This window comes from Bradysia coprophila, unplaced genomic scaffold (assembly GCF_014529535.1).
Source record: "Bradysia coprophila strain Holo2 unplaced genomic scaffold, BU_Bcop_v1 contig_687, whole genome shotgun sequence".
Lineage (NCBI taxonomy): Eukaryota > Metazoa > Arthropoda > Insecta > Diptera > Sciaridae > Bradysia > Bradysia coprophila.
In genome coordinates this window covers 688,847-714,562 of record NW_023503927.1, presented here as the reverse complement: position 1 = coordinate 714,562, position 25,716 = coordinate 688,847, and the positions used below count along the sequence as shown (strand labels likewise).

Genomic DNA, 25,716 nt, shown 5'->3' with positions numbered 1-25,716 from the left:
AGATTACAAAGAATCAGTAGACACAGTGCTTACTTTCTTCTAAAAGTATCGATTTCGACACCACGTTTGATCTTTTTCCTTCGTGGAAATCCGATGTGGAAAAACGTTTCCGGCCTACAACGTTACGATGAGATTCTTAAAGACACTCTGGAATCGATTATGAATGTTCAATTGACGGCTAACGCCTGGTCCGAATCATCCTTACCTATTAAACGAGGCGGAATTGGAATCAGACATTCAACCGAAATAGCATTGCCCTGCTTTTTGTCATCGATTTATGAAGTCTCCGATTTGGTGGACAGTTTGTTATCTGAACCTTACCGACAAATTGATCCAGCACTGTTGGAGGCAGAAAAAATTTGGTCCGAAAAGTTTGGTGATCTTCCCGAAAAACATCTACGAAATATTCAATCAATCTGGGAGTCAAAGGAAATAGATCACAAAATTAATTTCCTGGGTGGTTTGTTGAAACATGAAACTAATGAAGCTCGTTTCAAAGCAAACGCCGTACGTGAATCAGGTGCTTGGCTCAATGTATTACCATCTCCGCAACTTGGAACATATTTAACAAACGATGAGTTTCGTGTTGCATTGTCGTTACGACTTGGTGCACCAATCGTTCAGCCTCATGTCTGTATTTGTGGAGACAAGGTCAATAAATATGGGTACCATGGTTTGTCGTGTATCAAAGCGAGTGGTACGAATTCACGTCATGCAAGTGGAAATAACATCCTACAACGAGCATTGAAATCGGGAGCAATTCCGGCTATTCTTGAACCGCCAGGATGTTCCAGACCCGATGGGAAAAAACCGGACGGATTAACACTAATACCGTGGGCGAGAGGAAAATCGTTGCTGTGGGATTTTACTTGTGGCGATACGTTTGCTCCTTCGTACTTAAATTCTTCGTCACGAAATGCTGGTTCTGTAGCAAGGAGAGCTGAGGCTAAAAAGATAGATCATTACTCTCACTTGGCAAGCCAGTATATTTTTATCCCAGTCGCTACTGAGACATCTGGTCTTTTCGGAAAGTTGGGATTGGAATTGATAAAGAAAATCGGAAGCAAAATCACGGAATATACAAACGAAAAGCGTGCGACGTCGTATCTAATTCAACGAATTAGTATCGCTATCCAGAAGGGGAATGTAGCATCGATTTTGGGAACTATTCCGCCTTCGAAGGACTTAAGTGAAATATTCTATTTGTAAATTCAAATAATACGGAAATATCGATTCCATATATAAAACAGTTATTTATACAACTCAATGTGCCTAAAAAAGCATTTAGCATCGAGTTGTATACAACGTTTTTCGCAATTGAAATTCCTACTTCTCGTCACTTGTTGCGAAAATGTATTTTTCGTGAAAAAAAATCCGTTTCAATCTGAGGTGTAAATGTGTCTGGTGATACAAAGGAGCCCTTTTTCCTGTGAACTCAATAAAAAAATTACGAAAACACAACCGTTGCATTTTCAGCGAGTAGAGGCAAGAGATGTGTATACCAAGACGGATTTATACTAATATCCGATTGCAAGTCGATTGAGGAAATTCAGATGAAAGCCGAAATATACACTTTCGAAACAGATTCGGTATAGTTCACTTACAAAGTTTGAAATATGACGACTGTTGGAACACATTAATTAACACAATTAACAACAACATTTCATGATAATCCGATCGAATAGAATTGAATTGATAAGCCGTTGAAGGTAAGTGTTCCATTAAATAATTGCATTTAAACGTAGATAGAATTAAATCCATAATGAGGACCTTTGAAATCGTAATGCTTTAATAGGAAGTTTGTTAATATATAGATATATACATCGAAATTATTCACATTAGAATCTATGTATGGTACGTACGTCATGTATGTACATGTATAAGTATATACACCTAAAATTTATTCATAGTTGTGGGTCAGATATAAAGATCATCACTCCGCTTTTGTAGTGGTAATGTGTTAGCTCATGTATGATATTTTAACGTCGAGAGTTATTAATGCAGTAGATGACTTTCAATTTTGTGCACGATTTCGATTTAGCTGTTTGACCAGAATTTTACCATTTTATCTGCTAAGACTTTGGACTGTCGCAATCTACGAATATCTTTCTATCGCAATGTCTAAAGCTGTGTTATGAAACAAATGCTCTCGAGAACTTCTGACCATCAAGAATTGTTTATATCTTTCTCTAACTTTAGTTCTACACAGTGTGGAGTCCACACACGAATTATTAAAAGATAATCGAATCATCGGAGTTCAAAGGAAATGTAAAAACCAATGAGGAGTTCGATGACATGGATGGATGACATTGAATGCTGTCCATGGACATAAAGAGACTAGAAGGGAGATGCGAAACTAAATTTTTAATTCTATTCATATATCACTTTATGAAGTTCCTGTTCCACTATTCTGCTTTAATTAGAAAAAGAAGTTTTCCACGCGAAACATGTTTTCCATTTGAAATACGTCTTCCATGTGGTGTATCGTTAACGATAATAAACAAATCCCTGTTGACTTTTTTATCTACTCCTGATTTTAAAATTAACTGACTTTACATGGACCAGCTGGTGAAACAGCTTAATCGAAATAGTGCACAAAATTGAAAGTCGACCACACTGAATATTTCAATGATAATACAAAATGCACTGAAATTTAAAGTGTTAGTTATAGCGCACTGTTGCTACACTATATTGTCGTCATGAATTTACAATCGACTTTATTTGTGAAGTTGCTGCTGATTGTATTCGTTGTGAATTAAATTACAATGTCTGTTACAAGCCACAAAAAAAATGATTTTTTTTTAAATTTTAGGTTGCCACTGTCTGCTGACCAATAACATAAAAGTGTAGCTTTTACTCTAATACATCATTGGTGCTGACACAGAATCAACGGCAAGTTTGATAGGAATGTTGATTCGCTAAGACAATACTGTGTGTGTCCACCGCTTTGCGCTGATGTTAACAAATGCCCGTGGAAATTTCCAGGCTCTGAAATTGTCATTAATCCTCGACCATATAAATATGTTCCGACACCGCCATACTGCTCGTGTCGGTCGCTAAGTGCTTGGTTCATGAGTGTCCCTACCGTATTGAAATGTGTACAGCTGATTCAGTTCAACGTTTGATTGATTGATTAAAATGTAATGTATACTTTCGGTTGTTTTACAAATTGATTAAATTGTGAATTTAATTGAAAATATTTTGTGAAATCGAATATGAATTCAATAAAAATATTCCAAGAACAATTTGCACTATAAATGCCGGTTTTCATTTCTGGGAACAGAGCTGTGAAGAGCGAATGTACGTGTACTGTACATGTACAGCAAAAAAAACACGGATTGTACAATATCGTGTTCTCGTAGAAAAATCAAGAGATAATCTACCCAACCAAACCATTGATAGCATATCGAAAGATATGTTGTCGTGAATCAATTAGATGAGATAATATTATTTCCGAATTTGATCAACGCACTTCAAGCAAAAGTGGTACTCTAAATGCGGTACTGAAACTTGACAGGGCTCCATCGCCCCATACAAAATTTTACACTGTAAAAAGAGTGTGGATAAAGTTTCATACAAAAAGTACTCTATTTGACAGCTGTCATAAATAGCACTTTTGCTTGAAGTGCGTTGATTTGATATGTTATTCCGACTGGAGATAATTGTGGGCATCATGCCTTGGCACCATGTAATAATGTACAATACGATGCATCTTCACAAGCATCGATGCTTTCCTGAAAGGCATACATTTAGGCGTTTTTCAAATACTGGATTTTAGCTTACTTTTGATGATATATTTCCACCAGAATTCATTCTCAGAAATGTTCGACCGCAATAACGACCACTAATGGGTTAGCTTTCAACAGAAAATAGACTTGATTGTATGTAGCAGTTTGACCAGCTCTGAGAACAATGGGCAGTTTATGAAAATTTCGTTAAACTGCTCACTGTTCTCAAAGCTGGTCAAACGACTACAACCAAATGTATTTTCTGTTGAAAGCTAACACATTTGTGGTCGTACATTTTTAAAACAGGATTCTGATGGATAGATATCATCAAAAATAAAATAATAAGTTTCTCGAATTTCTCGATTTCGAGAAATTTTAAGAAATTCGAGAAAATTCGAGAAATTCAAGAAATTAGTTTCCAAAAAGTAGGCCCTGTTTCAGACTATTGTTCATTTTGCTTTTGAAAATTAGGCTGAGTTTTCCGAACGCTGCCCATGCAAGACCAATTCTACGTTTTATTGTGTCCAAACCTAACTTCAATTTGTGACCTAGGTACACGTAACTGTCGACTCGTTCAATGACAGTATCACCAATTTTAATGTTTAGTAGCTTTCGAATGATATCAAATTTGACGATATTCGTCACTGCAACTGGACTTAAAGTAGAATTTTTGGATGTTAAACCACTGACTTTAAAGATCCATAAATGTACACAGGGAAGGTAAGGCGTACTAAGACGAGGCTCGTTTTAAAGCTACAGTAATTACCTTTCAATTGACACTAAACATAACCTGCTTAAAAATCTGACTGAAAAATCAGGACGTTTTTCGTATTTTCGAAATATTTTTTGACTTTGGAATAGTGCCAGTGCCGTGACATGAGGGGTGTCGAACTTCTTTGTACTTGTACTCTATCTTATACTCACATCCATTCCTTACACAACAAACAAAGAATCATGAAAATCGGTTGATTTTCCCTGAGATTCTTTTCACGCCGTTTATTCGTATTTTTGAAATAATGTGCGACCCGACCCATCAGTAACCTTAATTCACATCATCATCTCTACTCCATTTATTTCATCATCTCTCCATTTATTTTCAGTTTCTGAACTAACATTGTCCCTAAAATAATATTTGGATCCATGTTCCTTACCTTACCACATTGTGCAAATAGTCATTTTATAATACTTTCATCACAATTTCTCTACGATTAGAAGGCAGAGTATTTCGCGCTTTTTATCGCAAAAATTTGAAAATAACGTCTCTGGCACAATTCAACGAAGTGGTATGTACTAGAATCATATGTATATGACAGCTATGCATTTCGTTGTCAACTTCAGCGGGCAAAGGCCATTTATTTATCAGCAATAAAAAAACGTGTGTGTATATTTTTCCACGAAAGGCAAGAAAAAGAAATTTTAATTAACGCACGCCAAACAGATAAACCGCGTAAATTCGGCTGATTTTTAACATTGATCAATTTCATCATCCGTTCGACGACAAATCAACGTAAATTATTCGTTACTGTTCGACTGAAACGGTCCGAATCGAAAACAGATTCACGCAACATATTTCTCATCCCGTATAACTCACATCTATATAAGTGCCTTGGAATCGCCAATTTACATATTTTCGCAAATCGTTCGGTTACCAGATGAATCGAAGCTGCAGATTCACAAATATTAATCAAAATTGATTGCGTGTAGACGTGAAGGTAATGTTCCGCTCCATACATTTACGGAATGTTGTGTATGGGTTGTGTTGTTGTCGTGTGTTCGGCGTTCAAATCAACAACAACCGAGCACACACAGTTGTGATTATAACGAATTCTGGTTGAATTGATTGCATTTTATTCGTTCCGATTAGGAAACCAAAACATGTCAGCCGGTAACAGTGAATTAAGTTGGACAATATCAAAGTACAAAATTTACGCAGCCAATCTGTCGTTACGCTAAGCGGAGACTACATCCAAAGTACAAATATTTATTTACATTTAAATGATGCCAAATACAAACTCGTCTGACAATTCGGCTGGAAAAGATCAAAAAAATGAGCTACCGTCCAGGGTAGCTCAATGGTACTACAGACACGGTTTATTCCTATCCAGTTATCCGACATGTGCCACTAGCATTGCCATTGTTGTTGTGCTATTGTCATGGTAATATTGATCAATGAATCATCAACGAATCGTTTCCTGACCCCATCAATCCACTTTCAGTTATCCACTTCTCAACATTCCATTGCCTGGAACCATACCGACCAAATTAATATTGCCCAATTCGCCAACGAATCTTTTCGAAGAAACGCCCATCACCGATGGTGGTGGTGGTAGCAGCAGCACAGAGACCATCGGCACCGCTCGGAACATATTCAATTTGAACAATTTTACGTTAGAAGCACCATTTCCATGGGCACATTCCGAACCGTTCTTCTATGTGCAGCAGATTGTGTTGCGATCGAGTGTGTTGCCCTGGAAGGAAGATTTAATTTTGACTGATGCTTTCCGGGGACCGTTGAACGAAATTTTCAAATTGTTGGAAATTGTGCGGAATCATGAGGACCAGGAGAGGTGAGTGGGCGAACAATTTAACTCTGTGTGGGTGGACACTGATAACGAGAGGGAAACTACACGAACAAATATTGTCCCATCTACATCCATTGGTGTTGATTGACGGCATTTGATGTCTATTGACGGCAATTGATGTCTATTGACGGCAATTGATGTCTATTGACGGCAATTGATGTCTATTGACGGCAATTGGTGTCTATTAATAGCAAATCCACCCGTCATGTATTTTCCCGCGTAGTTCTTTCTCTGGACAGTCACCAGTAGACATCAATAGCCGGTTAATACGTCAATACATGCCGATGAACTCGCATACTGGTGACTATTCGCATGTATTGCCGTTCCTTCTATTGGTGTCTGTTGGCATCTATCGGTACCAATAGCAAATAGCATCTATCCCAGTATTTGCTCACGTAGTTTCCCCCTCGACTGATAACGATCCGTAATTTGGTTTGCAGCAAAACGACACTAGCGCACATTTGTTTGCACGTGGAAAATGTGAAACGATCGACCAAAGAGTCACTGTTTCCGGAATACAATTGTCTGATTCTATCACCAGCCAATTTCTGGCAACAGAGCCTGACCACATTCAACCGAGACACAAATTTACTGAACACAATTTTTCAACATCACGTAAGTTCCGTCGTAAATGTTCGACAGGAAGGGCGCGTTGCTCATACGCTCATCACATTTCTTTATCTCGCAGAATTTACACAAATCCAAAGTATCTACGGCCGATATGCTGTTGGGAATGCAATTGCGAGACGCTGGTTTCAAACGATATCCAATCCGAAACCGGCCTCGAGTCATTCAATACGCCATCACCTTAGTGTTGCGAGAAAACGATCAAAAATACCTGAGTTCCTTGAAGCAGAAACTGATGACGCTCTATCCGCTGCATCAGAAACCGGACGATGTCGCAACGTCGCACTCATCGTTTACGTACATCTACTATCCGGGTGAATTCAATTTGCTCGAATTTATGCCGCTGTTCGTCGCATTCATCATCCTGTTCATTTACGTGTACTTTTCAGTGCGTAAAATCGACGTCATAAGATCGCGCCTATTCCTGGCGATTAGTGCAGTGATAACAGTGCTCAGCAGTCTGATGATGTCGCTGGGACTGTGCTTCTTTTTCGGATTAACTATTCGGAACGTCAATTTCGGCATGTTCCAGTACCTAGTGATTTTGGTCGGATTGGAGAATGTTTTGGTGCTGACCAAAAGCGTCGTTTCCACCGATAATACGTTCGACGTGAAAATTCGCGTGGCTCAAGGTCTCAGCAAAGAAGGATGGTCAATATCAAAGACACTGCTCACCGAAATTACAATATTGACCATCGGCCTGGCCACGTTCGTTCCGGTTATCCAGGAGTTCTGCATTTTCGCGATCGTTGGACTGATCTCCGATTTTTTCCTTCAAATGATGTTGTTCTCGACGGTGTTGGCATTGGATATTAAGCGAATGGAATTTAACGGCATGCACAAGTCTCCACCGAATGACGCTGCGACACGACGGCCACAATACCGTAATTCAACGATCACATCTTCGTTCACCATCAATCGCTCCAGATCGCATCCGAAACTGACGGCATTGGATTCACAGCAATCGGTCGGAGCGAATGGAACGGCTGGCGGTGAAAAGAAAATCCCGAAACGACTGCGCGTCGTCAATTTTTGGGCAAGAACGCGATTCTTCCAGCGTGCCTTCATGATCTGGATGATATTTTGGATCTTTTCGATCATCTACAACTCGCAGATATTCGAGAACATTTTCGACATACGCCAGAATGACAGCGACATCCCGAATAAATTCGGTTCGCCGGAAATGTTCCGCAAAGACGAAAATGAGAGCGTTCACTCGCTCTTCGACACGCCGTTGGCTGGTAAGGGCACAACCCATTCGAAATCTCATTTTGCGGAAGACGGACCCTTCAATTTAACCGAACAAATCCATAAGCTGGCCCATCCCGACTTCGACACCAACTATCATTTGTCCAATTTCCATTGGTCATCCATTCTGAAGCAATACAATCTGTCGATGAGCGGCAAATATGTCACAATTCTTCCGTCGATCCGGTTGTCGCACATCGTGCCGCCAGAAGTTGCATATCGTATCCGAAATAACGACGAGAAGCCGGCGATGCATTTCCAGTGGAAGGCTTTAGCTGTAGCATTGGATCCAATTGATTTCATCGATACGGATCCGAATGAGGCACCGATGATGCACACTGCAAATCGACCGCTCTACCCGAAAAGTCCGATGGAAATTCTACTGGCAGCAATTCTGTGCGCAATTAGCGTATTCGTGCTGACCTACACTATGGTGGTGTTTTATCGTTGCATCTGCACCCGAAACTATGCAGAATGGCGGTCCAGCTGGAATGATACCGATACACAACATTTGAATACTCAACGCATTTTGGAGGGCGTACCGATTCAGATCAAAGGGCACACGCATCGCATCGAATGTCTCGTCACCGACGGGAAAGTGGTAATTAGTTCATGTCTGGAAGGTCAAGTGAAAGTGTGGGACGGGAACAATGGTGAACTCATGTTGAACATTGATCGGGCCAAATATTTTCAAATGAACAGAAAGTCGTCACTGGACGATAGTTTTAGTGCGATCGTTGGAAGAGTTCGGTCCGTGAACGTTGATGATCAAAGCAAGGAGATGTTTAGTGTAAAAAGTGCTAATACTAAGTTAAGAGAAAAAGACAGAAATTTGTCGCCGATTTGGTGTTTGGATTATGTGGACTATTTGATTGTGATCGGCTGTGCAGATGGACGATTGGAATTTTGGGAAGGAATTACCGGCAATTTGAAGGTGAGTTACATTGAGATTGAAAACTTTACTTCGACACCAGGTGACCACGGTCATGCCATGCTTGTACTACATTTTTAGCACTTCTTTGTAAGTAAATCTTGGAACAGGTTTCACGTTTGCAAAAATTGTATCAAATTTTAGTCGACAAATGTTTGGGAACTTAGAAAAGACCGTAAGGAGTATGGTTGAGGTGTCTCAATGCAAGCTGCAACGTCCTGAGGATTTTTATATTTAACAAGGAAAATTTACAAACCCCTCAAGGGGAAAATTCGCTCCAAAACCCAAAAAACGAAAAAAAACATTTCTTGATTTTTCGAAAGTCTGCTGTTACTGTAGGGTAATTAGGTACATAAAGGGGTCGCGCGACATCAGTGGCTTCCCATTACAAATGACTTTGCTACTGTAAGGACAACACACTAGCTTTCGCACTAGTAAGGACAACGCCAGCAATACTGAGAACAATTTGGAACCGTTTTTGCATAAATTCTGTGACAAATTAAAAAAATATGGCTTTTCTCGTACCATTTTCTACACACTAGAAGGTCATCGAATCTGCAACCCGGTGAATCTTTACGTCGAGTCTATATTCGTTTGAAAGCTCTTGAAATTCCCTTTAAAATGAGCTATGGCACGACTATATTCCTTTCCAGTCACATATTTTAGAAAGCTTTAAATCCAAAACAAATCTGAAAAAGTCATGGTCGAGAGCACTTTTTGTAATTGTTCAACGGTGACTCAATTTTTTTTTTATTTTAAAGTATGCCAAATTGAAGCCACGGTCTCTACGATTAATTAATGACATCTAAGATATATTTTTCCACACAGCCGGCAGAACTAATCTCACTATGGCTTTAAGACCAAAAAGTCGGTTTTCAGAAGTGCGCATGGGAGCTTCGAACTTCAAATTTTTTTTTTGGTATTTTCGTGTTCAGTGGACCATGCTGCATCGAATCTACGCGCAGGCCTTAAAAAACAAAATACTTTCGTCAAAACGCTACACCCTAACACTGAGTGACTCGTATGGCGTAATCCGATGAATTTATGTGCATAATGTCTAGCCTACATTTAGGCGAGATGTCAATAAATACCTAACTTCCTCCCAGAGAGTATTTGCATACTTCGAATCGAAGTCACGTTAAGCCTGTGGTCCAGAGTACACTTGTTATTGACTCTAAAGGGCTGTTCGTGAGGTCTCTCAGCGAACAAATCAAACTTGAGTTTTCTTCAGTTTCTGCTTCACATCCTTTACGATAGACCGGAAGGTAACAGACGGCGACCGTAAATCCTGTCATTTAAGTTCACTGCCGCACCATTTTACAAGTTGTTTGAACTAATTTTCGGAGACAGGCTCTGATTCCTATTTATTATAAAATTAGGGTGTCAGGAAAAGACGATTCTCTTCGGGCTAGAAGGTGCGGGAAAGCAGGAAATGTAGGAAAATATGCAGTTTTGCTTGCTTTTTCGCCAATAGCTACTGTTGTACAGACTAGAAATTCTAAAAATTAAATATTTTGTTTCGTCTCGTCGCATTTGCCTGTTTCCGATGGGATTCAGGTAAATACGCTGACTGTTTTGAGACCCAACATAAAAAACAATTGTGAGTTTTACGTTGTTTAACCCGGTTTTGCGTGCTCACCCAACCTTCAAAGCGTATGAACGTTGTCGCGACTCAACTGGACAGAAGTAAGTTTGGGGACAAGTTACCGGAACAGTGTTTTTGTTTTGCCTGTTTTTCACCAGTTTTTCAAGCATATCTCTGGATGATTTCGCTCAAAAAATCTGGTTGGTCGGTCAGTAGTTATTGGCGAGCAAAACTACATATTTTCCTACTTTTCCTGTTTTCCCGCACCTCCCTCCACTTCAGTTGGAATTTTTCTATTTTCTAATTACCAAATTTTCGGCATCGTTTCACTATCATCTAAGATACATCGAAATGGGAACTTCTATTGTTGCATTTTAACATCATTGTGGTACTACGCTCTGGATTTTGTTTTGTTAACCACCTGTATTATCTTTGACCTTGTACATTTCTGTTGATGATTTTGCACGACATTTATGAATCCACTACTGAGTCCTTGACGAAGGAAACAATGGACATCCCTGTGGGATCTGATTCTGGAGTCTCTCTAGTCTCTAATTTAAGTGCGCTCAAATTGCGCCTTACTGAACTGGCAGATTGGAATTAAAGTCACAGTCAAGGTTTCATTTAATAGTTATTTGAAGGGCTGCTAAGAGAACCGAAAGTAATTACATGTCCCATTTCGAGTGGCGGAACTTTACTCGGTTCTCTTAGCAGGCCTACAAAATTCGATACATGGAAAAATACTTTTGGCCTTCAGTCCTTGGGATGTAAGTGACTATTGTTCACCAAAGGAAGAAAAGTCGGAAATATCATTTCGAGGATGTTGTTGAAGTTGAAGTTGTTGAAGAGCTCTTGAAAAAGCAATTTCTGACTTTTTCCCGAGGTAAACACAACATTTTTCACAACAAAGGATCCAGAAGTTTCACCTAAAGGTGAGAAAATGACCACTTTCTGGCCTATGTAGTGAAAAATATTATTTCTTCTCGTGAACTCCTCCCATCTATTTTAATGAACAAAATACCAGCACCTGAAGAAGTTCTTGATTTGTGTAGCCTTTAACTAAACCAAACTTTTCGCAGTCTTTATAATCCAAAGAAAAGCTAATTAATTTTCATTTCAATTTAAGTGCATCTACGAATGCGAGGGAAAGCACAAGCACGGCATTACCAATGTACACTTGACTGGAAATCGTGTTATAGCAGCACGCCTGAGCGGTCGAATAGATTTTCTTCGACTCGAAACATACAACAAGGGAAGACACATTGACTGGGGATTTACAACCGCCTACAGACGAAGTAAGATTTGATTTAGTAAAGTTATCGAGGTCAGTCTGATCATTTGATTAATACATTGCAGCTCATGTTCGTACTGGATCGACGGGTAGCCCATCTAATCATAGTAAATTCACAAATTCTTCGATTTATGCGGGTGAGGAACTGAGGTGCATTCTCGAAGAACAAAATTTAGGTCATCAACAATCCATCACGTGCATGGAAGTTGTCGATGGTATAGTTTTTACGGGTAGTCAAGATCATACTTTAAAAGTAAGTTCCGGTTACACAATGTGCGGTGTGTGAGATGTGTTTTCATGCGGGATTTTCCAACAGGTTTTCAAAGCAGACATTGGAAATTTACTGTACACACTTCATAGCCACTGTGGACCAATAACCTGTCTATTCATTGATCATTTTCAACCGGACACCGGAGGTAGTGGATCACAAGATGGTCTACTGTGTGTCTGGGAATTATTGACTGGAGCTTGTATGTATAGCATTCAAGCACATGATGGGGCAATTTTGTCGCTAGCCTGCGCTCCAAGTTATGTTATTTCGGTGGGAGCCGATGAACGACTGTGTATATGGGAACGGTTCCAGGGACATCTGTTAAATACGATAAATATCACACACATTTACACAAGCCTATTGATGCTGACACCATCACTGTTAGTCACTGGAAAATCAGGTAATGAAATTGTGGAGCAAAAGAGTTTCGGTTCGGAATTTCAAATTTTTTGTTTTTTAAAAGGTTCACTAATTGTCTGGGACGTTCGCACCGCCGAGCCTACGCGTGAAGTTAAATTAGATTGTGCTAATTTGCAGCTTTGTCCAAAAATATTACTGCCTGCATCCGGATCAGTAATTTGTGATTATGGAAATGAACTGCGAATCGTTCGATTTCCGATGATAGCTGACAAACGGGATTAGGTTCGCGTTTCAGTTGAATATTGCTGGAAGGCAATGTGTGTGTTTTTTTAACAATTGAAAAATATTTCTTTGTGAACCACAATTCTTCTTCTTTTTGTATATTTTTGTATAAGTGACCGCCCTAGTTAATTTATGGAATTTAATAAGATTTTTTTAGAAAAATAAAAACAAAAACAATTTTAAATCTCCTTTTCGCATTTGAACGTGGAACGTATCGTCGACAGTTGTTGCACTTTTTCCACCTCGGTGTAACTTAGAAAAACGGTGGAATTGTCTTAATCGGGAATTTTAATTTCTGAATAGTTCTGAAAAAGTGTCGAAAAATTCAGAAAAAACTCAAAACTTTTTCGGAATTATTTGAGGGATTCTTTTGAAAAACGATCTGTCGAAGTCGGACACATTTTTCAGTGGACCTTTTTATATATTCCTAGGTAGGTATGGGTCGATAGGAGCCATTTTTTTTTGTTTGAAAATTCGTCGATCGTCGATGCTTATGCGCCTAGCGAGAGGTGATCGAAAGTAGAAAACATGCACTTTCAGTATGGAAATTTCTCCGGCTACGTACAAAATCGTGTGCGGCGTCGTTAGAAAGGTAATTCCGTTATTGCATGTAATTTCGGAGGAAATAGTCTTTGTGTTGCGTAAAATGCACCCCTGACGAGTAATAAGCAGTTGAAAGCAGAGTGGTGTCGACAGAAAACATTAATTTTGTTTATAAAGAAAGTTCATTTGTGTAATGACCTCACTTTTCACCTAATATCACGGGTTAAGCTAAATGTATCACTTTCGAAACTTTTCTGGCTGTAGTTGAGACCTGTACATACCTGCCAAATGCACCATGAACGTTAAAGTAGCCCAAAAGTTAACTCAAACGGTCTGTCTTACCACTAACTTGTGTGCTCCGGTAAAGTGAAACGTTAACTTATTGGAAGACTATTGGCACTCAGTGCCAATAGTCTCTTCATCATAGTGTGGCTATTGACACTTTGCGCCGATAGTCATAGTATAAGAAAGAGACTATTGGCACAAAGTGCCAATAGCCACAATATTATAATGTGACTATTGGCACAAAACTATGAGGACTGAAAACTTATGTGATTCAATCAACGAAAGCTCCAATGAAAATAGTCTCTATTTCAATATTTCGACTACACCTACACTATAATAAGGAGACCATTCGCACTGAAAGACAATAGTCATTGGCCAAAGTGGCACTTTGAAAGTGCAATGAAAAATGTTGTTCTCTCACATTTTAAGAAAAACTAACGTTAATCTCTACCAATTTCAAAATGTTAGCAGACCATTCGACTGCAAATAGCTCATACATTGACTAATCTTTCGTTTCAACTATCAAAAGATTCTTTTGAAAAGAACATGCTTTTCAAACCAAAATTTTATTTCGTTAGATTTAGTGAAATACATTGACATTGAGTCGTGACCACAATCTCAACAAAAATATTCAATATTTTTTACTTCCGACGATTTGAGATTTTTGAGATGAATAATTCAGTTGGAACAAACGAAACTTCTTCCTAACACAATCTGTAGACGGATGAATTCAGTTGAAACAAACCAACCTCCTTCCCTTCATAGTTTGTAGAAGGATGAATTCAGTTGGAACAAACGAAACTTCTTCCTAACACAATCTGTGGAAGGATGAATTCAGTTGAAACAAACCAACCTCCTTCCCTGCATAGTTTGTAGAAGGATGAATTCAGTTAGAACAAAACAAACTTCTTCCTAACACAATCTGTAGAAGGATGAATTCAGTTGGAACAAACGAAACTTCTTCCTAACACAATCTGTAGAAGGATGAATTCAGTTGAAACAAACCAAACTCATTCCTAATACAATCTCTAGAAGGATGAATTCAGTTGGAACCAACCAGACTCCTTCCTTACATAGTTTGTAGAAGGATGAATTCAGTTGGAACAAACCAGACTCCTTCCTAACACAATCTGTGGAAGGATGAATTCAGTTGGAACAAACGAAACTTCTTCCTAACACAATCTGTGGAAGGATGAATTCAGTTGAAACAAACCAACCTCCTTCCCTGCATAGTTTGTAGAAGGATGAATTCAGTTAGAGCTAACGAAACTTCTTCCTAACACAATCTGTAGAAGGATGAATTCAGTTGGAACAAACGAAACTCATTCCTAATACAATCTGCAGAAGGATGAATTCAGTTGAAACAAACCAAACTCATTCCTAATACAATCTCTAGAAGGATGAATTCAGTTGGAACCAACCAGACTCCTTCCTTACATAGTTTGTAGAAGGATGAATTCAGTTGGAACAAACCAGACTCCTTCCTAACACAATCTGTGGAAGGATGAATTCAGTTGAAACAAACCAGCCTCCTTCCCTGCATACTTTGTAGAAGGATGAATTCAGTTGGAGCTAACGAAACTTCTTCCTTACACAATCTGTAGAAGGATGAATTCAGTTGGAACAAACGAAACTCATTCCTAATACAATCTCTAGAAGGATGAATTCAGTTGGAACCAACCAGACTCCTTCCTTACATAGTTTGTAGAAGGATGAATTCAGTTGGAACAAACCAAACTCCTTCCTAACACAATCTGTGGAAGGATGAATTCAGTTGAAACAAACCAACCTCCTTCCCTGCATACTTTGTAGAAGGATGAATTCAGTTGGAGCTAAGGAAACTTCTTCCTAACACAATCTGTAGAAGGATGAATTCAGTTGGAACAAACGAAACTCATTCCTAATACAATCTCTAGAAGGATGAATTCAGTTGGAACCAACCAGACTCCTTCCTTACATAGTTTGTAGAAGGATGAATTCAGTTGGAACAAACCAAACTCCTTCCTAACACAATCTGTGGAAGGATGAATTCAGTTAAAACAAACCAACCTCCTTCCCTGCATACTTTGTAGAAGGATGAAGTGGGTATTGACCGTACCAACAGGGAAAAAAGGGTTATGAAATTCGGTTCACCGGTGCGTGACCTAGGTCTCTTGGAGTGAGCTTATATGTGGCTACTCGGCCGTACATTGAAGGTGGTGTTTTTTGTTAATATCTCGAGTAAACTTTGACTGAATTTCATGATATTTTTTTTGTTTGAAAGGTACTAACGAATGTAAAACAGCCGTTCTACTTTCCATCTGCTAACAAAATGGCAGTCGGCCGCCATTTTAGATTTTTGTAAAAACGACATAAATCGGTGAAAATGATAATTACAAAGTCACTGATCAGTGGGAAGTGATTGGTTATGTGTGTGGGGTGTTTCAATCATCTCAAATAAGGATATCTATATATAAATATATACAGCTATATTGAGCTATATAACGATATGAATAGTTATTTTGAGCTATATACTAGCATATTTATCAGTAAATTGTTTATATATAGGTAAAATACGTTAATTGCAGAAAAAAAATAAGTTTGTGTCCGAGAACTGATAAAATTTTAGGTCAATTCGAAATTTGTGTTACATTTGAAAGGAACGTCGTACCGGGCTTCGTAAATGCGCTATGCGCAATTTTTAAGACTTACACATTTCATAAGAATTTTACTTTACCGACGTTTACGGGTTGCTAGGAATCTCGCGCCGCGTCATTCACAATAATTCACATTTTGACACATTTTGTATAAGGAAGATGTCACTTTGTAAGTTATTGTGAATGACGCGGCGCGAGATTCCCTAACACCCGTTTACGGGCGCAGTACAGGTTCGTACGGGGCTCAGTCGCAACAAACGCTCCGACTGTTCTGACGGCTCGTTTTTATATGTAATATTATCAGAAGTGGTGTGTTCCCGCGTATCTAATAAAATGGCGATCTGCGTGACCTCAGTGACCTAAGTCATTATTGTTAATTCAGATCGTTTCATAATTTCTGTGGAAATAAGCTGTAATTGTAGGGAAATGTTCATTGCAGCTTCCAATGAGTGTGAAATTGCAATTGGTTCAGGTTTTTGTGCTATCGTCGTATCAGATCATCTATCTTCAGCTGACAACTAATAAATTTTAGAATTACAATGTCAACTCTGAGCTATCGGTTATCAGATAAACAATTATTATTTGCCTGGTGTTGATATGTTCATGGTTGCTTTGCAATTTTGAATGTCAATCCAGCTACCAAAACTACTGACTTCCAAAACTAAAGACTACCAAATTTTCTGTCTATAAATAGGCGAGCAAGTAGAATTATTTCGTCAGTCGGTGCTTAGTTCTTCAACACTAAACATCTCTGTCGAAAATTACGTTTGGTAGTCAATAATAATCTTGGTAGTCAGCTACCAACTACCAAATTTTCGAATTGCAATGTTAACTGTGAGCTATCGGCTATCAGATAACAGATATTTATTATTTGCCTGGTGTTGATTTGCTCATAGTGGCTTTGCAATTTGGAATATCAATCCAGATACCCCTAGCGTGCTTTTAGTGCTGATATTCTATCAAAAACACCTTTTTGTGTAGTCCAGTCAAGTGTCCGATCATACCTTATAATAATCTGTCATTTTCTGGAATTTCAATTTTTGGTCATGTTAGGGGTGTATTTTTACCTGTGGAAAATGCGTCGGCCTAGTTACGGTCTCAATCCGAGGAGCCAAATTAAAAATTTTGTTAACAACATTCGGCCTTCGATTACCTTCCAAATAAAACAAAAATGAGGAAAATTGGATGAAATTTACTCGAGTTTTATATGCAAAATACACTTACGGCCGAGTAGCGGCCTTAGTCCCAGGACCCAAATTTAAAAAAAACTTTCAACAACATTCTATTCGGTGTTCGATTAAATTTCAAATGAAAAAAAACTTAGGAAAATCGGATCAAATTTACTCGAGTTATTTGCAAAACACACTTAGGGCCTTAGGGTAAATTCAAAACGTTTTTCTCACCACATTCAGGCCAAAGACCCAAATTTGAAACGATTTTCGCCACATTCTATTCGGGCTTCGATTACCTTTCAAATGAAACAAAAATTACGAAAAAGGGATGAAATTCACTCGAGTTATATGCACAATACACTTGGGCCGAGTAGCCTTAGTCCAAGGACCCATTTTTTTTTTGTTTTTAACAACATTCTATTCGGTGTTCGATTACCTTTCAAATGAAATAAAAATTCCCAGAAAATGTGCAAAAACTGCGAATTTTCCAATGGCAAAAGATAAAATTCCCAGAAAATGTGCAAAAAATGGGAATTTTTCAATTACAAAAAATAAAATTCGCAGAAAATGTGCAAAAAATGGGAATTTTCCAATGGCATAAGATAAAATTCTCAGAAATTGTGCAAAAAATGGGAATTTTTCAATGGCAAAAGATAAAATTTCTAAAAATATTGCAAAAAATGTGAATTTTCCAATGGCATAAGATAAAATTCTCTGAAATTGTTGACAAATAATAAAATTACTAGAAATTGTGCAAAAAGTGTGAGTTTTTCAATAGCGAAAGATAAAATTCCCAGAAACTGTGCAAAAAGGGGGAATTTCCCAGTGACAAATGATAAAATTCCAAGAAAATGTGCAAAAAATGGGAATTTTCCAATGGCAAAAGATGAAATTCCCCGAAATTGTGCAAAAAATGGGAAATTTCCAATGGCGAAAGATGAAATTCCCCGAAATTGTGCAAAAAATGCAAATTTTCCAATGACAAATGATAAAATTACCAGAAATTGTGCAAAAAATGGGAATTTTTCAATGACGAAAAATAAAATTCCCAGAAATTGGCGTAAATAGGAATTTTCTAATGACAAAAAATAAAAATACTATAAAATTTGCAAAAAATTGGAATTTTCCAATTGTATAAGATAAAATTCCCAGAAAATGTGCAAAAAATGGAAATTTTCCAATGACAAATGATAAAATTCCCAGAAATTGTGCAAAAAATGGGAATTTTTCAATGACGAAAAATAAAATTCCCAGAAATTGGGCAAAAAATTGGAATTTTCTAATGCCAAAAAATTAAAATACTATAAAATTTGTAAAAAATTGGAATTTTCCAATTGTATAAGATAAAATTCCCAGAAAATGTGCAAAAATGGGAATTTTCCAATGACAAAAGATAAAATTACCAGAAATTTTACAATGACGAAAGTTAAAATTCTCAGAAAATGTGCAAAAATGGGAATTTTCTAATGACAAAAAAAAATTCCTATATAAAATTTGCAAAAAATTGGAATTTTCCAATTGTATAAGATAAAATTCTCAGAAATTGTTGACAAATAATAAAATTACTAGAAATTGTGCAAAAAGTGGAGTTTTTCAATAGCGAAAGACAAAATTCCCAGAAAATGTGCAAAAAATAGGATATTTCCAATGGCATAAGATAAAATTCTCAATGGGAATTTTTCAACGACAAAAGATAAAATTGCCAGAAATTTTACAATGACGAAAGTTAAAATTCCCAGAAATTGTGCAAAAAATGGGATATTTCCAATGGCATAAGATAAAATTCCCAGAAAATGTGCAAAAACTGGAAATTTTCCACTGACAAATGATAAAATTCCCAGAAAATGTGCAAAAACTGGGATATTTCCATTGGCATAAGATAAAATTCTCAATGGGAATTTTTCAATGACAAAAGATAACATTGCCAAAATATTTACAATGACGAATGATAAAATTCCCAGAAAATGTGCAAAAAATGGGAATTTTCTAATGACAAATGATAAAATTCCCAGAAAATGTGCAAAAACTGGGATATTTCCATTGGCATAAGATAAAATTCTCAATGGGAATTTTTCAATTACAAAAGATAACATTGCAAGAAATTTTACAATGACAAAAGTTAAAATTCCCAGAAATTGTGCAAAAAATTGGATATTTCCAATGGCATAAGATAAAATTCGCAGAAAATGTGCAAAAACTGGGAATTTTCCAATGACAAATGATAAGATTCCCAGAAATTGTGCAAAAAATGGGAATTTTCTAATGACAAATGATAAAATTTCCAGAAAATGTGCAAAAACTGGGATATTTCCATTGGCATAAGATAAAATTCTCAATGGGAATTTTTCAATGACAAAAGATAACATTGCCAGAAATTTTACAATGGCGAAAGAAAAAATTCCCAGAAATTGTGCAAAAAATGGAAATTTTTCCAATGACAAATGATAAAATTCCCAGAAAGTGTGCAAAAACTGGGATATATCCAATCGCATAAGATAAAATTCTAAATGGGAATTTTTCAATGACAAAAGATAAAATTGCCAGAAATTTTACAATGACGAAAGTTAAAATTCCCAGAAATTGTGCAAAAAATGGGAATTTTCCAATGACGAAAAATAAAATTCCCAGAAATTGGGCAAAAAATTGGAATTTTCTAATGGGATAAGATAAAATTCTCACAAATTGTTGACAAATAATAAAATTATTAGAAATTGTGCAAAAAATGGGAATTTTTCAATGTCAAATAATAAAATTTCGAGAAAACATGTGAATTTTTCGATGGCGAAAGATAAAGTTCCCAGAAAATGTGCAAAAAATAGGAATTTTCAAATGATGAATGATAAAATTCCCAGAAAATCAAAAACTGCGAATTTTCCAATGGCAAAAGATAAAATACTCAATGGGAATTTTTCAATGACAAAAAAAAATTCTCAGAAAATGTGCCAAAAATTGGAATTTTCCAATGACAAATGATAAAATTCCCAGAAATTGTGCAAAAAATGGGAATTTTCCAATGACGAAAAATAAAATTCCTATTTAAAATTTGCAAAAAATGGGAATTTTCCAATGGTATAAATGATGGAATTTGTTTATGTACTGTCCGTTTGACAAGAGGATCGCCACGGTTCAGCAGGGGTTTTTGAACACGTTGTTTTTTACACGTTGGCACACGTGCTCTTGTCAGATTCAAGATTCTTTTTACGAAGGTTACGCTGATTATACTTTGTGAAAAAGGCCAATACCTTGCAAATATGTCACATCTTGGACAGAATGTGACACTGCAATATCTGCAATATGAAAAAACTAAATGTTCGAAACCCCCTGAAACCCCGTGCTTCCACCTACGTAATATACACAAACTAGGTGAGCCAATCTTAATTTATAAGATAAAATTCTCAGAAATTGTTGACAAATAATAAAATTACTAGAAATTGTGCAAAAAGTGGAGTTTTTCAATAGCGAAAGACAAAATTCCCAGAAAATGTGCAAAAATGGGAATTTTCCAATGACGAATGATAACATTCCCAGAAAATGTGAACAAAATAGGATATTTCCAATAGCATAAGATAAAATCCAATGACGAATGATAAAATGCCCAGAAAATGTGCAAAAAATGAAATATTTCCAATGACGAAAGATAAAATTCCCAGAAATTGTGCAAAAAATGGAAATTTTCTGGCGATCAACCCTATTTCCGCCATTTTGTTTTTAAAAAAATAGTTCTTACATTAAATGTAGATGAGCCTTTCGAACAAAAAAGAAATCCGGAAAAAGTCACTTTCATTCTCAAATCAAAGCGATTCTTAGTTTTACACTAAAAAGGTATTTTTACCGGTTACCGGACCCCAAAGCCACCTTTCGATTCTCTACAAAATTAAAATCTTTATAACCTCTAATCACACAGAGCCAGTTTACGTGACACAGGCGCCTCGATTAATCCAACGAAAGGAGTTCTCTAAAAAATTTACGACCCGTCGGGAGTTACCATAGTCCGATACTTCTAGAACATCGAGTTTAAAGACTTTCAGACTAACAAATCGTCTACAACATGACTAAAGGGCTTCCTTCAATTTTTTAAATGACTACATCTTTCGAAACATTGGTTGGATTACCTTTATACAGGGCACAAATGTTGACAGCTTCCAGGAAAAAAGACGTTTATCGAAATGGGTCCAAAGGTATGGTCGTTTAAAAAATTGTATAACGCCATTAAGTCATGTTGCCAACGAAAAGTTTCGGATCTGTTAAGCCCGGATAGGGTTTTGAGTTCCAGATATTGGAATAATGAAGACTTATGAATGGTTGAGGGATATGAATCTCCAAACCCGTTTCGGTGAAGGTTAAATTTTATCCTGAATCTGGCATTTCTGATCTGATCATCAACCTGACTGTTACATTTAAAGACGAAGCAAAACATTTTTCTGATGTGTGCTAAACTGTGACATTTCAATATTATTAGCCAAAGAATTGTTATTAACGAACCGTCAGAACAATCGGAGAGTTTGCTACGAACCCGTATATCTATTGCGTTCGTGACCCTAGTGCGTGAACGTAAACCTATTGCGCCCGTAAATGTAGTTGAAGTCAAATTTTTATGAATTGTGTACATCTTAGAAATTGCGCAATAGCGCAATTACGAAGCCCCGTACGACGTTCCTTTCAAATGTAACATAAATTTCAAGTTGAAATTAAATTTTAATTTATTGAGAGGCTTGGGGCCTAGTTACGGTTTTAATCCGAGGAGCCAAATTTAAAATTTTGTTAACATTTGGCCTTCGATTACCTTCCAAATGAAACAAAAATTAGGAAAATTGGATGAAATTTACTCGAGTTTTATATGCAAGATTGCAAGATACACTTAGGGCCGAGTAGCCTTTCACCCCCTAACTCACGGTCCACTCACCCGATTTTAATAAACCTTTTTTTGCCTGGATCGGTATCGACAATACCTATCAGAATGTCCAACACAAACGATTTCTCTTTGGCAAAGCTACATAGTCCCAAAGAATAAATGTTTGCGTTTCCGTTCGTGTTGAACATTCCGTTTCTGTTCGAACAATCTGACGTTCCCCAATATCAAAGAATGAAAACCGTGAGTGAAAACAATTTTCTTTTCAAAAATATTTCAATAATGACCATCAGTACTAAATCTAGTACAATAAAACGAAATCGCATTCTTCTACATCACTAATACGAAACAGCTGTCATCGTTTCTGATTTCTGTTTTTGTTTTGACAGTTCATGATTTCGCACTTTGCACTTTTTGAAACGTATTCTTTTCAGTTGATTTGTTTTGTGATATTTTGTTGTGATTTGAAAGAATTTTGCTTCCAGCGACACGAAATTTTTATTTATCAAAAGGTGAGCAATCAAATTATTATCGAAAATCACAATTTAGAATCATTATTGCGCTACAATTGTATGTATTCGTACACCATACATACCATAAATTTCATCCTTCGCTGTATCCACTACCATTTGTGGCTCGCCCGAGATAGTTCCGGAAATTCTACTCGAATCAATAATGGTTCGGTACATCGATTTACATCCTCCGGATATGTATTTTACCTAAATGTCCTTCGGCCAGAAGTGTGTGCACGTCTAGAATAGTGTTCGTGGAATAGGGGCCATAACATTTCTAACCTTCAAAATTGCTGAATTATTCAGGATAATGACTAATATTCTTCTTCAGTGTCTATCGGTGTCCCGACTGTCCGGGATCGGATATGTCGCAGTATATAATGTTTGGTATTGATGATGGACAAAATCCATGTTTAGGTTTTCTAATAAGAATAAAAATGATGTCAAATGGATTGTATACTCACCAAAGTCCGTGCATGACGGATCGGTACATTCAGTTGATTCATATGAGACATTTAAATTAATGAATTGCGTCCGTTGTCAAATATAAAATTAGATTTCCCATTACACTAAATACAACTAGCTGATAAAACTGACAAACAATTTATTACTACGAGACAGGCGGTTCACATCAGTCTTACGCTAATTTTACTATTCAATGATAGAGTACTCCACCTAAAACTATATTTTTTTATAAATGACCGGCAATAACTTGTAGTAAAAGGAGGTGTGTGAAACTAACACAGTTAAAAAAAAATCAATGAAAATAAAGACGTGCAATACGTATAGTAATAACGTAATGTGCATCGACCGAATGGATGATGTAACTTCAGTTTGATGTGTCTTCATCATATATTTTCCTACTTCTGACAATTTAACATTGCAATGATATTAATGAATGAAAAATATGATTTTGGATTGCCGCGCACACAGAAATCGTTTGGCTCTATCTGCAAGTCAAATGTTTATCTCTGAAGTGTTGGAATTGGAGCACAGAGTAGCAGAGGTGCATTTGTTATGTAAGTCATTTAAGTAAGCTTGGTCAACTTAGCTTTGCTTACGTAAGCTTTTGGTGACGGGACATTTTGACACGGTCAATATCGTCAGGAACGATGTTATCTTCAGACGATATTATCGTCCAACAAACAATATCGTTTTTTGAACGATACCATCGTTCAAAAAACGATATTCCTGACGATAGTGACCGTGTAGTGTTGTCACCTCTCCAAGTCTTTTGCTGGACCATTAAAAATTTGTCATAGAGGCCAAGCAAACATTTAAGAGTTCCCTAAGACCTAACAGTGAATGCAATGAAAGAACCCATAGGTAACCTCAATTGCACCGATGCATCGCTATGCCCAAACAATCCGTACGTCTTGTGCTAAGTGCTTAACAGCTCAAATCCAATTTGTTAGGAATTACAGAGATCATTTTACGTTTGTGTACAAATTAAGAATTCCATTCATTAATAACATTGTAGTCTAGTAATTGAGAAGACGAGCTTGGAACTCATGGAACCGTAAAACCTAGAAACGACTCTAATTGTCGCAATTCGCTATCAACTTTCTTTTATGGTGCAACAATGTCATAGGGAAACCTGTACGATCGTAAGCCAATAACATCCAGTACACTCCAGACGTAAGAGATTGTTTACCCGGTTTGTGTACACACATTTACCTAGTCAATGCACTCTCAGTATAGTCGTAGCAAAGTGTGTTTTTCTTGTTTTCGTTTGGAATTTATAGTTTTGTTGACTAATGATACGAATAGCGCCATATACTCTTTGCACACGTAATTTAGAGAATTGTGTTTATGTAATCCTACGAGATGCACGTCAACGTCTTCAATTTATCAACAAGCTACCATGAAAAAATGAAGAAATAAATTGTCGGAGAATGGCACATAAAATGACGAGAGAGAGGGAGAGAAAAAATGTGAATTCAGAATTCGTAATCTTATCTGCTCCATTCAGCTAAGCAACAATTTAATATCAATTTTCATATAAAATTAACTGTAAGTTTATTAGTTCTCCTTGACTTTATTTTCCATTTGAACGAAACAAAAACAAAATTAAAATTGAAGAAAAAAAAAGGTTTTTTTTTAATAAATGTGTATAATCATCATAATAACAATAACACTCCCAATAGCACAACGTGTGTTTTGATTCTACATTTTTGTTGAATGACTTACCATAGGCCGACTACTTATAGAAACACTTCCATTAACACATCTGCAAAATGTAGATGCATGACATGAGACCACTTCAATGGCGAATATTATGTTAGGTATAGTGTTATAGGTATATGGCAATAATGTGAGTGAATAATAGTCGTTACACTCTGAAACGCGTTCCCATAACACAATTTTGATTGAATTATACGGATTTATTTTTGTAAACAAACGAACAGACCATTTTAATGAAAGAGATTTTTTTTTCATTTTGCAATCTGATGTTGAGTGTGCGCTATATTCGGAGGAAATTGAATTTGGTTTGTTTTGATCGTTACGATTTTACTAAATCATTTCGTCAGAATTGGTTGCGGCTTCAAATCAAGATTAACTTACAATTTTGCGCCTAAGACCTGTTACTATCACGGTTTTATCATCCAATCTGATACGTCGATTGTTTTGCTGAAGATTTTACCAAAATCTATTACTTCATTTGTTTAGATATACTTGCTATAACAAGACCACACTAGTCAGAACATATTGTTGTTGTTATTATTGTTATTGTCATTGTTCTTGTCAGATGACTGGCCTTCCGTAAAATTCGAACTTTCCCGGTAATAATATTGAGATTTCCCGGTAAAGAAT

The 25,716-nt window shown here is 36.9% G+C and overlaps 2 protein-coding genes across 2 annotated transcripts in view; both read left to right on the top strand.

Annotated features, from left to right (window-relative positions):
* The first annotated feature begins 5,064 nt into the window (after positions 1 to 5,064).
* On the top strand, positions 5,065 to 13,077 carry LOC119083475 (sterol regulatory element-binding protein cleavage-activating protein). The gene is made up of 9 exons (XM_037193194.1): positions 5,065 to 5,440; positions 5,593 to 5,884; positions 5,945 to 6,295; positions 6,751 to 6,925; positions 6,999 to 9,119; positions 11,828 to 11,996; positions 12,058 to 12,245; positions 12,309 to 12,663; positions 12,727 to 13,077. The coding sequence occupies exons 2-9, from the start codon at positions 5,724 to 5,726 to the stop codon at positions 12,903 to 12,905; spliced, it is 3,699 nt and encodes a 1,232-aa protein (XP_037049089.1). The 5' UTR covers positions 5,065 to 5,440; positions 5,593 to 5,723; the 3' UTR covers positions 12,906 to 13,077.
* A 9,687-nt stretch (positions 13,078 to 22,764) lies between these two features.
* Positions 22,765 to 25,716, top strand: part of LOC119083481 (xaa-Pro dipeptidase) — a 91,427-nt gene continuing 88,475 nt past the window's right edge. The window contains exon 1 of the mRNA XM_037193206.1: positions 22,765 to 22,902. The gene's annotated coding sequence lies outside the window, so the exon portion shown is untranslated. The remainder of the gene's footprint in view (positions 22,903 to 25,716) is intronic.